Below are 15,135 nucleotides of genomic sequence, written 5' to 3' on the forward strand. Positions count from 1 at the left end.
ATGCAAAAATCAATTCAAAATCGACACACCTGGCACCTCCACATTAGTCCTGATTGGACCTGAGCTTTCCTCCTGCTGGACCTTATACACCAGCATGTATGCATTTCTGGAGCAGTGATAGCCTTTACTGCACTTTGGTTTTTTTGTCTGGGATTTTACCGTCTCAGCTAGGAAACAAGTGGAGTAAAGAAGAAAAACAACTATAAGAAAGTGTATACGTCCCTCAGGTGGTAAAATTGACAATACATTTGCAAAACAAACAAACAAACAAACAAACAAACAAAAAAGCTGGTCCACTGTTGTTAGGAACCTTGTGTTTACATTTTTAATAGTAAAGAACATTATACACCCCTATAAGTGACAACTCTAGTGAACAGCTCACTCTGTCTGGGGCCCCGCCCTGAAGCCAGGCCTGGGGTACCCGGAGGCCAGTGCCATGGGCCCGGCTGGGCGCAGTGGCACTGGGTGGCGCAGAGGGCATGGAAAAAACACTTTGACTGCCTTGAAGAGTTTCTGGGAAACCATCAGGCGACTCAGGAGTGGTGCTCAACCCACATTGTGTATAGAGTGGGTGGAGCTCTGCTGGCTTTAACTGAGGATATTCTTGGGCAGTGGAAGGAATACATCGAGGAGCTCTTTAATCCGACTGACATGTCTTCTGTAGTGGAAGCAGAGTCTGGGGACGAGAGGGACGATTTGACTATCTCCGGGGGCGAGGTCACTGTTAAACAAGTTTAACAGAGTTCCTGGGCTGGATGACGTTCACCCTGAGCTCCTTAAGGCGCTGGATGTTATAGGACTGTCTTGGCTGACAACTCCACAATGTTGACTGTTGAATGAATGACTTCCGACCGGTGGCACTGACGTCACATCTTATGAAGACTCTAGAGCGGCTCTTCCTCAACCTCCTCCGACCACAGGTACAACATGCCCAGGACCCACTACAGTTTGCATACAAGGCGGGTGTCGGAGTGGAGGATGCCATCCTGTACCTCCTACACAGAGCCCACTCACACCTGGATGGGGGAAAAGGCAGGATCCTGTTTCTTGACTTTTCCAGTGCCTTTAATACCATCCGGCCCTGTATGCTTCAAGAAAAACTGAACAGGATGGAGGTGGACCCCTGCCTGGTGGCTTGGATCTCCGACTACCTCACCGACAGACCACAGTACGTCAGGCTGAAGGACATCACGTCTGACACTGTGGTCAGCAGCACAGGAGCACCACAGGGAACTGTGCTGTCCCCTCTTCTCTTCACCCTGTACACCTCTGACTTCTGCTACAACTCTGAATTATGCCACATTCAGAAGTTTGCAGACGACACAGCCATCATGGGGTGTATCTGGGATGATCAGGAAGAGGAGTACAGAAGTCTGGTGAGGAACTTTGTCGCATGGAGTCACACAAACCACCTGCAACTCAACACCTCAAAGACTAAGGAACTGGTTGTGGACTTTGGGAGGTCCAGAGAAGGTCCACTGCCGGTTCAGATAGAGGGGGAGGAGGTGGAGGTGGTCAACAAGTACAAGTACCTCGGGCTGTGGGTGGACAATAAACTGGACTGGTCATGCAACACAGAGCACCTGTATAAAAAAGCCCAAAGCCGACTGTACTTCCTCAGGAGGCTGAGGTCTTTTAACATCTGCAGGAAGCTCCTGAGGATGTTTTACCAGTCGGTGGTTGCTGGAGTACTTTTCTATGCTGTGGTGTGCTGGGGGAGCAGCACAGCAAAGAGGGACTCATCCAGGCTGGAGAAACTGATCAGGAAGGCTAGCTCTGTGGTCGGCATGAAGCTGGACACTCTGGTGACAGTGGCAGAGAAAAGGACATTAAAGAAACTGATGGACATTATGAACAATGCTGGGCATCCTCTGCACACGGCCATAAACAATCAGAAGAGTCTGTTCAGTGACAGGTTGCTTCTCCCCAAGACAAGAACTAACAGACTTAAAAACTCCTTTGTCCCACACGCCATCAGACTGTTTAACTCCTCTCTGGAGGGGAGAGGGAGGGGAGACAGGGGGACAAAGGAGGGGGGAACAACTAAGCTGTAGTGCCTCTTCACCTCACTGTGCAATACCTTTTGTGCAATACTTTTGTAAATAGTCAACGGTGCAATAGACTCAATACTTGAAATGTGCAATTCACTTGTATTTTTATTTTTATTCCTATTTATTCTATTTATCCCCTTCGTATATTTTATTTATATTGTCTCTGTATTTATATATATATGTGTGTGTATAACTCTGTAACTTCTGTCGGTGCTGTGCTTTTTTGGAAATCGAATTTCCCAGAGGAACCCACCCGAGGGATTAATAAAGTTCTATCTTATCTTATCTTATGTTGCGTGGAGATAAGGGGCGGTACATTTGGATTGGCAGACCTGCGTGGTGGTTCCCATCTTTAAGAAGGGGGACCAGAAGCTTCAGCTATAGGGGGGATCATTCTCCTCAGCCTCCCGTGCAAGTCTATGCCAGGATGCTGGAAAGGAGACTCCCTCCCCTAGTTGAACCTCGGACACAGGAGCATCCCAGGTTCTGTTATCTTCCTGGTCACAGATCACTGGACTAGAGTGGGGCGATATGTAAAAACTTTCCAACCGACAATCGTCAGTCCAATAATCGATGATGAGCGATACATTCACGCATGCGCAGACCTTTTGAATGGCGGAGTAATGTAATCATGCACGGACTGATTTGGGCGTCTACAAGACAGAAGTCCACACCTGGACAAACTAATTTCCCTCCAAAGTTAGGGCTGTCAGCGTTAATGCCGTCATCATGATTAAAGTTTTTAACGCGCTCAACCCATCTGGAGCGCAGAATGAACAAACTTTGGACCAACTGTCTGAAATGCGTTGACAGAGACTTTTCAGGGATTTTGACTCAGTCTGCGCTCCAGATGGGTTGGGTTAACTGTTAACTGCGTTAGTCACATTAACGCTGACAGCACTAAAAATATTTGTCAAGGATTTTTTTCATAATGGCCTCTGGCTCGCACTGGAGCGGCTCACAGCCGAGTGTGAAGCGGCGGGAATGAGAATCGGCACCTCCAAGATTGATAGAGGCTCCTCAAAAGGGTGGAGTGCCCACTCTGTGTCAGACATGAGTTGCTGCCCCAAGTGGAGGAGTTTAAGTATCGCGCGGTCTTGTTCACAAGTACAGGGAGAGAGGAGTGGGAGATCGACAGACTGGTGCTGCAGCTGCAGGGATGCAGATGCTGTACTGGCTCGTCACAATAAAGAGAGAGCTGAGTGTAAAAGGTCGATCTATGTCCCTACCCTCAGCTGTGGTCATGAGCTGTGGCTGGAAGAACGAGATTGTGGATACAAAAAGCAGAAATGAGCTTCCTCTGAAGGGTGTCTGGCCCCTCCCTTAGGGACAGAGTCAGGAGTTTGGCCATCCAAAAGGGCTCAGAGTAGAGCAGCTACTGCTCCACACCAAAAGGATGCCTCCTGGGTGAAGTGTTTCAGACATGTCCCACTGGGAGGAGACCACGAGGCAGATCCAGGACACGCTGGAGAGATATAATCTCTTATATATATATATATATATATATATATATATATATATATATATATATATATATATATATATATATATATATATATATATATATAATCTCGGTAAGATATAATCGCTTACCGAGGAATGCCACGGTGCTCCCCCAGACAAGCTGGAGAAGGTGGTTAGGTCTGGGCTTCTCTGCCCAGACCCAGGTAAGCAGAAGAAAATGGACGGATGGAAGAACATTATACATTAGAAATAATATTTGGCAACAATAACACAACGTTACATGGGGATTTCACAAAGGTACTACTGAAGTGCCCCCATTTCCATGCTACTTACTACGTACCAATGTCCTCCTCAATACCAAGCTGTAGCTTTTTGCCTTCCATCTTTTCAATTTCCTCATCGTTGAATTTGTACCAGTCGCCAGTACGAGCATCTTTCACGTGGGCGATGTAGTGGCCGGAGTAGGCACTGATTCCCCGATGAATCAGCACTGCGCTCAGTTCATAGACACATTTCTCATCTGGCGAGACGGAGACATAACATTATAACTCATGTTACTGGGTAGTAAGACCGTCCTCAACCATACAGGAGATGTAATCACTCAGCCCAGATTCAGAGATGGTCTGTGCTGGGCCCCTTTAGTTTACCAGTGTCTACATACACAATGAGTCTGGGGCCACTTTAGAGACAGGCTGCAAGTGAACTTTTTCACATGTCACTTTGTTAAAGTGCAACAACTGGCAGACAACAGATGATGTATTTATTTAGGTACCTCAAATACATAGGTGCAATCCACATTTGAGCTATGCTATGACTAGGTGTGAACTAATGTAGCTGTCAACGTGTAACTGAATCCCTCAAGACACAGTTGTATCTATAAGCTGGACCACATTCCTGTTGTATAGCTGCCACAAGCCAGTGCAAGCTGTTGAATCGGTGCGGCTACTTTCTGTGGCACACGGAGAAACTGCTCATACCTTGCTTTTCTTCTAGGAAAGGCCCCATGTCCAACTGCTCTGGAAAGCTGATGAAAGAGTTGAGCTTCTTCTTGTGGCCTGTTTGTCTGGAGGAGAAAACACATGTCTGACCTCAAGGCAGAAGAAACCAATGACATAAATAGTTTAATTAATTAATTCCAGCTAGTTTCCTTAAAAAAGTGACTTTAAGAGATTTAAAAAAAAGATTAATTTTAATACTGCTATGTATTTTAGTTGAGACTAGAGCTGGGCGACAGAACGATAACGATATGTATCGCGATATAACTTTTACTCGATAGAGAAATTAAGCTATCGCGATAGACCTCGCCGCTCTTGTCCTCAAAAAAAAAAAAAAAAAAAAGGTCAGCCAATCCAAACTAAGTAGCGCAGAGCCGAACCAATCACAGCCGCAGCGTCACGTCGCGTGACTTGTTACATACAGCACAAGTGCCAAGCCGCACGTGTGTTTGTTTGGGAAGCAGCCAGCGCGTAATGGAGCCAGCGCGTAATGGAGGAAATGAGTGTGCCGACTAGAAAAATCAACCGAGCGTGACCGAAGAGAAAACAGATGATGGTTCCAACGCCGGAGAGATTGTCGAACGGAAGAGCCATAGAAGTTCCGTAGTGTGAAGGTATTTCGGCTATTTCAAGTCTGACAAAAACAGAGTAGCGTGCACTGTAAATGTGCCGAAAGCAAGTCTGGAAATACAATAAACTGGTGCACGCGTCACACTGTGCGCCACGTTATTGTTTCGGTGAAATGAATTTCTACAATACTGTTAATTGTACTCTCTGCAGTGTTTAAATGCTTACATATACACACAGTTACTGTCCGTCCACACATACGACTCGGTTCTGCTTCTATGCCCCAGCTTTGTTTACTTTTTCCCACCGAGGCTTCTAGACTTCTGATTGGCCAACATTTCTGCACGGTTAGGAATCTAGCGCCACCTGCTGCTTTGGCATGTTCATAGCAGCGTTTTCCTTCATTTCTGCCTTTATGTGTGGACGGGATTATTTTTTAAAACGAAAACGGAAAATCTCCGTTTTCAAAAATACCCGTGTACATGTGGACGTAGCCTCAGTCTCTGACTGGAAGCGCTAATTCGTCATTCGGCTTTTGTCAGACTAAAGTAACTGTTAAAACTGTTTGAAAAGCTCAGCTATACAACAAGGAGAGATTGAGAATTTCCTTTTAGTTCTCAGTTTATTTGATACTGACAAAAGTTAGTCAGTTTTGTCTGTTCTTCTGTAAAACAAACTAAGATTTATTTTTAGAATTAATATTTTGTTTCTAAGTGGAATTGACAAATTAGTCTGTTTCGTTTGTTCTATTTTGAAACTTAAACGCTTTAGCGGCTGCCTTTTGTGTAGTTTGCAATATTTGCCTTTATTTATCTGAAAAAGTCTCATGTTCCTTAAGTACATTTACCCTGTTGAACTTATTATGGGAAATAAATATTTAAATAAAAACAAGCTGCTGATTATTTCACATTTTACTTGTGAGCAACGGCACATTTAAATCTTACAAATATAGTTATTTGGCTTATATCGTGATAGATATCGTTATCGCCTGAAATGAAAAAAACATATCGTGATATGAAAAAATCTCATATCGCCCAGCTCTAGTTGAGACAGTACAAAAGGTGAACACAGCTACTCCAGCATCATCCATTCGACTCTGAAGTCTCAAGATGAGTGAGTGCCATCTTGGTTTAAAACACATAACAGATGTAACGTGGAAGAGTGGGCCGGCCTGTGAAACTGTGTTCAGCATTTCATGGATAATCCTACTTGTTAAAGCATAATGTGATCAGGATCTACCAAACTTAAGTTTTCATTTGTTGCGATCCAAAATGAGTGAGCAGCACACAAACATTTTCCTCAGCCTTCTCTTTATAGAAACTCTAAATCCTTTAGGTTTCTTGGCTGCCCCTTGTCAACTCAAAGCTTCAGATCACAGATCGTCTATAGGACTGAGTTCTTTAGGCTGGCGAGTGCACTCCACGACCGTGCTTCTCTTTACCCACTTCTTTGCTGCCTTCTATTCTAGCTGGGTTGTAGGAGATTAAGTACTTAATTCATTCAATGACATCCAAATCAATTGATTACTTTTATGTAATATTAATATTTAGTTGATATCCTGCCCCCATTTAAAGGAAACCACCATAAAAATTACAGATCAGAGAAATGCAGAGTGATGGCTGACCTATCGAAGACAAAGCGCATGAGCTGCAGGTTGAGGGTTGGAGGAAGGCTGTGCAGCTTGATCCTTCGGGTGGCATTCTGCTTACTCTGACACGTCTCACAGAAGTAGCGGTTTTCCCCATCCAGCTTCTCCTCCTGCAGAGTGAGGAGCAAGGAAAATAAAGTCAGAGCATTTAAAAGGCAATTCAATTCAAACTGGACAGATCTAATATATGCTAACATGTGACTGATTCTGATTTGAAATAAACTAATTCACTAATGTCATCTACAAACTGCGTGTAGCTGAATGACAGATACCTTTAAGAACTCGGTGACACACTCAGTCAGGCTCTTGTGGCCCTGGATGTTCAGCTCTAGCTCGTAAAACCGCGATGGAAGAGCAGATGATCGTCCACACTGGTTACACCTGATGAACAGCCAAAACAACAGATTTCCACCTCTGCTTTATGCACTCTCAAAAACGCCAGCTGGGTCATTTTTGAGATGAATGTTTTAAAGTTTGGGGGGAAAGTCCTGAAGTTTTTCAGTTTTTTTTAAATACTTACTAAGCATCCCATTCTTCTTCAAACCAAAACCATAAAACTGCTGAGCACTAGGGATGGGTATCGAAACCCGGTTCTCAACAAGAACCGGTTCCCACTGTTTCAGTTCCTTGGAATCGTTTGCCATTTTTGCAAACGATTCCCTTATCGATTCCAGTCGCCCCGAATGACGTCACCACGTTGCGGAGCGTCATTTACCTGGCAGGAAACACGGCGGCTCAAACGCTCAAAAGTTTGGTTACACTTTACGAGAACGGATGACAACAGGGCAACTTGCAATACTTGCAAAGTAGAGATTTCATTTAAGGGAGGAAACACTGCGAATATGCAAAAGCATTTGCTCACAAAACACGCGATGACCTTACATGAATGTCGTGTTTTTAATTCCGCTCCGGACTCGTGAATCTCAACCCAGCAGCAGCGGTAACGTTTGCACGTCCTCTCCCGTTAATGCGGCAGGTAAATAATCAACAACAGTGCATATTATGTTAGTGCGATCTGCCTTATTACAAACCTGCCATTACTGTGCATTTAGTGACCATGATGAGAGAGACAGACAGAGTCTGGCTCAGATGCTGGCAGCTCTCGCTGCAGTCTGCCGGTAGCGTCTCCTTTCAGGCCAGGATAGACGAACGTCACCGAGCAGTGACTCAGTTTGTGGTAAAAGGCTTGCACCCGTTTGCCACAGCAGATGATTTTCAGTAAGTGAATGTGTTTAATTGTAGGCAGGGACATTACTGGATATTCTTGTGTAATTGTTACAGAATAATTTATGTTATACTTTGTTATTGCTACAGAAGAATATTTATTTTATTATTTTACATTTACAATATTTTTTCCTGGGGACCCTGTGACACCCCATTGAAGAGCCACAGGCTGGATCTCTTAAGATCTCACTGTTGGGTTTGTAAGGCCATGTTACTCCTAAATTTCTATCTTGTTCAAAGAGAAGATATAAAACACAGTTCCAAGTGTTCTCCTTTTTTAAAGAGAATCGATAAAGAATCGAATCGTTAAACAGAATCGAAAATGGAATCGGAATCATGAAAATCTCATCAATCCCCATCCCTACTCAGCACATTTGAATGATTCACGTTGCAGTCCAAATGCTAACTCTAATATGAAATAAATATGCACACACACTAAGCCACACCTGTGAAACCCCTCCTATGTAGCAAACGGCAGAAACATAAGATAAAGAACTATTTTCCAAGAACTGTAAACATAAACAAGCAGCACATCTGTGTGGAACAGGAGACCTTCCTGTCTTCCTCATCACTGCATTCTGACAGGAACCAGCCTGACACACAAATGTGCCGTGTCCAAATCACTGTGTAGTTTTGTGTCAAAGTCAGAAAAGCCATTGTATACCGTTCTTATGAGCCAAGGCCCAACAACTCACTCACAGTTGGGGTTCAAACTACAGTTCTGTAAGGGTTAGCAGGGATACAGACTGATGGAAAACTTAATCTTCAGCAAAGAAGTGTATGTATGCTGAGTTTCTACCAACCAATGTAACGTGATGTAATGTTCTGTACTGACACTAAACATGTTCTAAGAACATGTTCTCCAAACGTTAAGCACTTAGAGCTTCAGCTTCACAGACAGAGCTCCATCTGCGTCAGGCTTTGACAGCAGAGCTCTGAGGTGAGCATTTACACGTGTTAGTACTATGTCACATGTGAAAAACAAATCCACACACAGCAGTACTCTATTGAAACAAGTGTAAGTAATAAGAAGCCTTACACAGTAACATAGGAGAACTGTCCACAGAACTGCTGCTGAATGACGTTCCGCAGGTTCGGGTTCTTCTGTTTGGACAGTGTGTCCTCCAGCAGGGACAGGAACAGCTTCGAGAACTCCTGGGCATCCTGAAAATAAAGGCTCTGAAGTCAGTAGGACAAAAAGCAGAGTGTGTGCACGTTCCTAACAAGCTTGAAAGCCAATATTTGCTATGAGCACCTTTATTCTTCAACACATTCTCAACTCTTAGGCAAATTTTCTCTGAGTGTCATTTGTATACGTGTTTGTAATCGGCTGCTCGTCGTTTTTGCACTGCTAGAGCTGCAGCTACTGAAACACAGAACACCCACTAAGAATGTTCAACGAGTAAAATTCATTTCACTTTGACCTGCAACAAACCAACGCGATGGCCACATCTATGGAACAGTGCGCTTTAATGTTTGAATGGATCCAGTTTAAAGTGTGGAGCTCAGATGTGCAGCCATGAGCAGCCAACAGCAGCACCAAAATACACACTCGGCCATGAACTAGTTCACTGGAATTAAAATGTTTATCTGACCATTTTGTCTGCTAAATCAACAGAACAGCCACTTTCTGCAGCATTAATTGCACGTGCTTTGTTGCAGCAGTATTGTATTTTGTGACCTCGGTTCTCTGAAAATGTCTGACTGGAGTAGGTGACACATTTTCTGTGGAGGAAGCCTCCAATGACCCATGAAGTAGCTGTTTTAGATTGGTCACATGATGTCAACGCCACACACAGGGGAAACCTTCGGTTAACTAGCTGATAACTAGCTTCATTTGACTGTTTATCCAGTTTGGCAGTGTTAGGGAGTTAATCCAGGCCGCACACTGGTTGACCTGACTTTGTAATACAGCCCACAGTTCTCGAGGTGACTTACCTTGAAAACAAAAAAACCTTAAAAAACCCCAAACACCTAAAAACATAAAGTACAGCACAATAATTGACTATATCTGGGTTTTTCTTCCTGATTTACTGCTAAGTGTTGATATTATTCAATTATAATGTAATTTGTACATGCCTCTTATGGGAACCAACTGTGGCTTCTAGTAACAAAATGGCTAAAAATACAGTTTTGCCAAGTTTCTGTTATGTGTACAGAACAGCGATTCATCCTGTAAGTTACGTGTGCTTTTTAATGCTCGAGTGATTCACAGATCAGTGTTTAGTGGCTTAACAAACATTCCTTTGAAAATGTTCAGGTACAAAGACTGGACTGAAACAAAAGCAGTGTGCAACAAAGAACTTCAGATTGTCTCAAAAGATATTGTGAGATCATTTTGCCTGGCTCCTTGGACACATAGATAAATGGGACTGAATGTACCTGTTGCTGTCCTGTGTCCAGACCAAGTGCTTTCACTAGCCCTGAAGGGTCGATGTACTTTCTGTTGCTATTCTGCAGGAGAGCGAACAGATACTGTAGATGCTCACAGATGGACTGGGGCTCGTAATCTGAAATAGACAGAGGATAAGCCTTCACAGTATACTGTATATGCACTGTCACAGTAGCTAACATAAAAAGTCAACTTTTGCTTTAAGCAAATTATGTCAGTTACTTGAAAATACATTCAAAACAGTAGAAATGAGTACTAGTCCAGCAGAGCATTGGGCCTTTCACATTTCACACAAGAAAGTTTGAATTTTGCTGTGCGCTTGCCAAATACCCCAAGCTGCTCTCCAATGCATCCATCAGACTGAATGTGAGTGAGATGACTGTATTCTCCTCCGTTTTGGTTGTTCCGTGAAGTGATGGTGCATGTAATGATCAGTCTTTTTGTCACACACTCACACCGCGAGGTGCAACTGGGGCAACTCAGGGTTCAGTATCTCGCCCAAGGACCGAGATACAGACCACACAGACCAGAGAAACCAGGACTGCAGGACCAGGGATTGATCCTCCAACACTGGGATTGGTAGAAGACCCAGGTGCTTTACAAGAAAAGTTACATTTACTCATACATTCACAAACAGCTTGATTCTGGACACTTTTGCATCACACACACGGCCAATTTAGAATCTAACAACCAACCCTGTGTTTGTACTTTGGGTAGGAACCAGTATGGGAAATGGACTGGTTCTTATACAGCATTTTTCTACTCTGAGCACTCAAAGTGCTTTACACAACTTGTTCATTCACCCAATCACACAAGCACTTTTCCCTAATAGGTTACTAAGTGCTTTCTAACTAACGTTCGCACAACATTAATACTCTGATGGACGCATCGGAGAACAACATGGGGGTAGTATCTCGCCCAAGGATATTTGGCATGCAGACTGGAACAGACTGGGATCGATCGAACCACCAACCTTCCAGTTAGTAGGTGACCTGCCTGCTCTACCACCTGAGCTACAGCCACCAGTATCAGTAGGAATCTATGAAAGCACAAGAACAAGTGCCAACTACTGCATACCGACGTGTGTACTATGTTATTTATATGTACAACAAGCAACAACACCTTTCCAAATCTGGCTAAAACCTGCCGAGTTTACTTGGAAAACAAATAAAAACACAGAAGCAGCCCAGGATTTAGTTTTGACTTATACCAGACTCAGTGTCATGTTCCTCTGCTCTTGAATTTTGGCACTGATAGAGACTCCTACGCAGCTCCAGGTTGTGGAACCATACTTGCAGAAATGTGTTGACGTAACATGTTGCACCAAGGTTGGTCAACCCAACAAATGTGTTCTAGAAAGGGGCAGAGACAGACAGAGAGACATAACCTTATCTTTACATATACTGTTTCTACATGTGGCCAGGACTTGGACTGTCAATCATCAAGCAAGGCAGCCAAAAAAAGGCCATGTGAGAAAATCATTTGCAGTACCTTTTCTCGACGTTCTGAATTTGGGTCATCGATACTGTGAAAAGCACTTTCATCAATTTCTCCAAGCCATGCCTGTTCACCAATACCAACCAGGCAGTTGGGATTCCCTTTGCAGTTCCTCCTGGAAAAGCAAATGAATACTATTAACTTTACTGGTTCACACTTTGGCTACATTGCTCTTAAACAACGCACAGCTGACAAACACAGCCACCCACACATTTAGAATAGAATTCAACTTTATTGTCATTGCACATGTCACAGGTACAAGGCAACGAAATGCAGTTTGCATCCATCCAGAAGCGCTTTAGCCACGATATAGATATATTACACATATATTAGCAATAATATAGATATATTTGTATCCAGGTAGGGGCCACGGGGTGAGACCAATAATGGTTTTTGTAGCGCAACCATAGCAAACAGTGCGGACCTTAACAAGACACTAGCAAAGTGTCTGTGTGCTAGGCTGAGCTAAGTTGTGCAATGTCAAATTCGAGAGTGGGTCTTCATTAGCTTTCCTACAGTCTATAAAACTGCTCCACAGACTTGATGCTTGTCCGCAAGCGAGGGAACAGCCGACCATTAAGCCTTTAACTAATCTGAATATAATGTAGTTCAACAAATGGGGTATTTTCACTAACATGCGCTATCACAACAAACATTGTTTAGAAATGTTGATACTGTACCTGCAGGCACCTCTTTTGCAGGCCGGGAGGTTGATTCGATATGCTAGCTCTATATGCTCCTGCCTGATTTCTTCTGGTTTCACAGTTTCCACCCAACGCCAAGCCGCTTTCTCCAGCTGTACGCGAGGCGCCATAATTCTATGGAGTAACGTTAACCTCTGCCACACATACGACACGAAAAAACCCCAAAAGACTCAAGTTAACTAAAGTGGAAACAGGAATGCTAAAACTGTCGGCTAGCCGGAGTTATCGCTGGCCGTGGCTTGTTTCTTGAGCAACCTCCAGGTAGCCAGCTAATGCTAGCGTTCTCTCATAACCCTGTTGAACATAGTTGTAAGTCCATGAGTCCACAACGTAACAACGGAAGGGTTAATAAAAGACGACAAACTACCACTAACAGTATTTGCAGGGTAACGCCAGAAAAACAACACTCTTACTACGGTTAGCTAGCTAGCTAGCTAAAATGTAGCCCGACCGGCTGTGCTAGCAAGTCATTTTCCTCTGTACTTTCTATTTAACGCTCTCTGACGCTAACGTAGCAAGTTTATTGTGTTAAGGTCAAATTTCTCGAACCGTTCATACGTGCAGCTGCTTCACCAAAAGTATTTATGTATTTTCACATTTTATTCACGGTTTATTTTAGATTTAGCGCCCTTGCGTCAGTTTATAAATAAATTACTTCTCCGCTCAAAATCAACACGACGTCAAAATGTGACGTCGCTACTCTTCGGAGGAGGAGGGGACACGCGGACACCGGCGGACGGGCCTGCTCTCTGCACAAATGATGGGAAAGCGTCAGTTATGAGTTTCACTTCAATAAGCTGCTGCCTGTGTTGTCGACGCGGTGTTTACTCCTCGGATACTGTAATTCTGAAATTTCTCGCTGTCTGTCTGAATGTAATAGAAAAGCCAGCCGGATGGAAACGCGCTGTAAATATAGTTGGACCGAAGCCTGTCAAGCCTGCGATACGTGTTTGGCACTGATGTTATTTAGCCTGGGGCTAATGTGGGATACGTGTGTGTCTGTGTGTGTGGCCAAAAAGAGACATTATATACTTCAGTAGGAGGTGACATGCTTATTAAAACATTCTGGTAAAAGTATTGATTTAACTTTTTTACTCAAGTAAAACTGAAAGTGCAGGTTGTGAAAAATAGTCAAAGAAAGTAAAAAGTAGGACGTTTCTGTGCAAAACGGAACCTTGTGCTGTATTAATCTAATAAAATGATATTAGTATATGGTGCTGTGTTCCAAAAGGATAACTGGAGGTGAGCCTGAGGAAAGCAGGGAGGATCATCCAGTCACACTCTGTTCACACCACTTCCTGCAGGATCCACTCTTGTGTTATACTTATGTATATACACACATATACACATGTGTATGTATATATGTGCATGCATTCTTTTTATTTGTACATACATTCATTGCTTTTTTTTTATATATTTCTTATATTTTATTTATTTATTTTTTATGTTTCTTATATTTTGGACACCACTGTTGTTTGTGAAGCTTGCACACAAGAATCTCACTGACATGTGCTGCACCAGTGTACCAGTAATGTGATGTGACAATAAAAGTGATCTGATAGAAACTGTACCTCTGTCTAATTACCCCTGTTGTGAATCAGTTATGTAGAACATGAGCACAGATAAAGAAGGCGAATGTAAAGCAAACAGTTTTTGTTGCCTACACCGTAGACGGTGATTTAGGGAAAACTCACAATCAGATTTACAAGTATTTGAAAATTCTCTTGACAGTAACAAAGTAGTGAACGGGATTCTCCTTTGTGTACAGACGGTGTTCATGTGACCTGGGCCTGTGCTACAAAGCCAGGGTTTCTTACTGTCATTTGATTGGCTCACCCTAACATCAGTAGTCAGGAACACGAAGCTGGTTAATGGTTCTTAGTCGTGATGGGCGTGGCATTGGCAACATCTGACCAATCACAGTGAACTGCGGCTTTGCAAAGGATAATTTAGTATCGATAGTGCTTCATACGTGCAGTTTGGTTAATAAGGCCAGAAAAGAGCTTCCGTATTAACGACACTTAGAATCCTCCCAGGGATCTTGCTGTCTGACCACAGAATCGACGGCTAATAACATCACGGAGAAGCTCGCAGCTATTAACGGGAGACTGAGAGACCAGTGTCGAGTGTTAAAAAACAGCTTGAAATTCTCAATTACCTTCGGCGCCAGCTCAAGGCTGGAGCCGAACAACAACTCCCTGATAACGACTGTGTTGAGTCTGTTCCTTCCCATTCCATGCAAGGCCACCTGGGTTGGCTGGAAGACTGTTTACTTAGCCTGGCAGGGCGAAGGACACTGTCTCAGCTGAACTCTGGACACGCACACACAGACATATACTGATACTGATAAGCACTCACTGACGCGTCACCCTCTCTACCCCGGATCCAACGCCACCTCCAACGCTTACCTCCCCCATGATGTGGACATCAGGTCAGCTGGAGGCGCAGTCGAAAGATTGCAGCGGTCCCAGATCAGATGTGCACACTGGAACCCATGTTGCTGTCTGTGTTTATTGTGTTATGGTGTGTTGATATCTGTGCATTCCTGTATTATCCTTCTGTGTTACACATTTCAATGTTTTTTTCCTCGCTA

General features: G+C 43.6%; 1 protein-coding gene across 2 annotated transcripts in view; it reads right to left on the reverse strand.

Moving 5' to 3' along the window:
- usp48 (ubiquitin specific peptidase 48) overlaps window positions 1–14,068 on the reverse strand; it is a 30,276-nt gene extending 16,208 nt beyond the window's left edge. The window contains exons 1-10 of one of the 2 annotated variants that reach the window (XM_080891313.1): window positions 12,519–14,068; window positions 11,833–11,953; window positions 11,552–11,693; window positions 10,332–10,459; window positions 8,989–9,113; window positions 6,998–7,106; window positions 6,702–6,835; window positions 4,493–4,578; window positions 3,856–4,035; window positions 30–167 (exon numbers count right to left, since the gene is read on the reverse strand). In XM_080891313.1, the coding sequence (XP_080747439.1) occupies window positions 30–167; window positions 3,856–4,035; window positions 4,493–4,578; window positions 6,702–6,835; window positions 6,998–7,106; window positions 8,989–9,113; window positions 10,332–10,459; window positions 11,552–11,693; window positions 11,833–11,953; window positions 12,519–12,652 (1,297 nt within the window). In that variant the 5' untranslated portion in view covers window positions 12,653–14,068. The remainder of the gene's footprint in view (window positions 1–29; window positions 168–3,855; window positions 4,036–4,492; window positions 4,579–6,701; window positions 6,836–6,997; window positions 7,107–8,988; window positions 9,114–10,331; window positions 10,460–11,551; window positions 11,694–11,832; window positions 11,954–12,518) is intronic. The other variant, XM_080891312.1, reaches the window with a different exon arrangement.
- Between the last annotated feature and the right edge of the window lie 1,067 nt (window positions 14,069–15,135).

Source organism: Rhamphochromis sp. 'chilingali', assembly GCF_963969265.1.
Source record: "Rhamphochromis sp. 'chilingali' genome assembly, chromosome: 9".
Classification (NCBI taxonomy): domain Eukaryota; kingdom Metazoa; phylum Chordata; class Actinopteri; order Cichliformes; family Cichlidae; genus Rhamphochromis; species Rhamphochromis sp. 'chilingali'.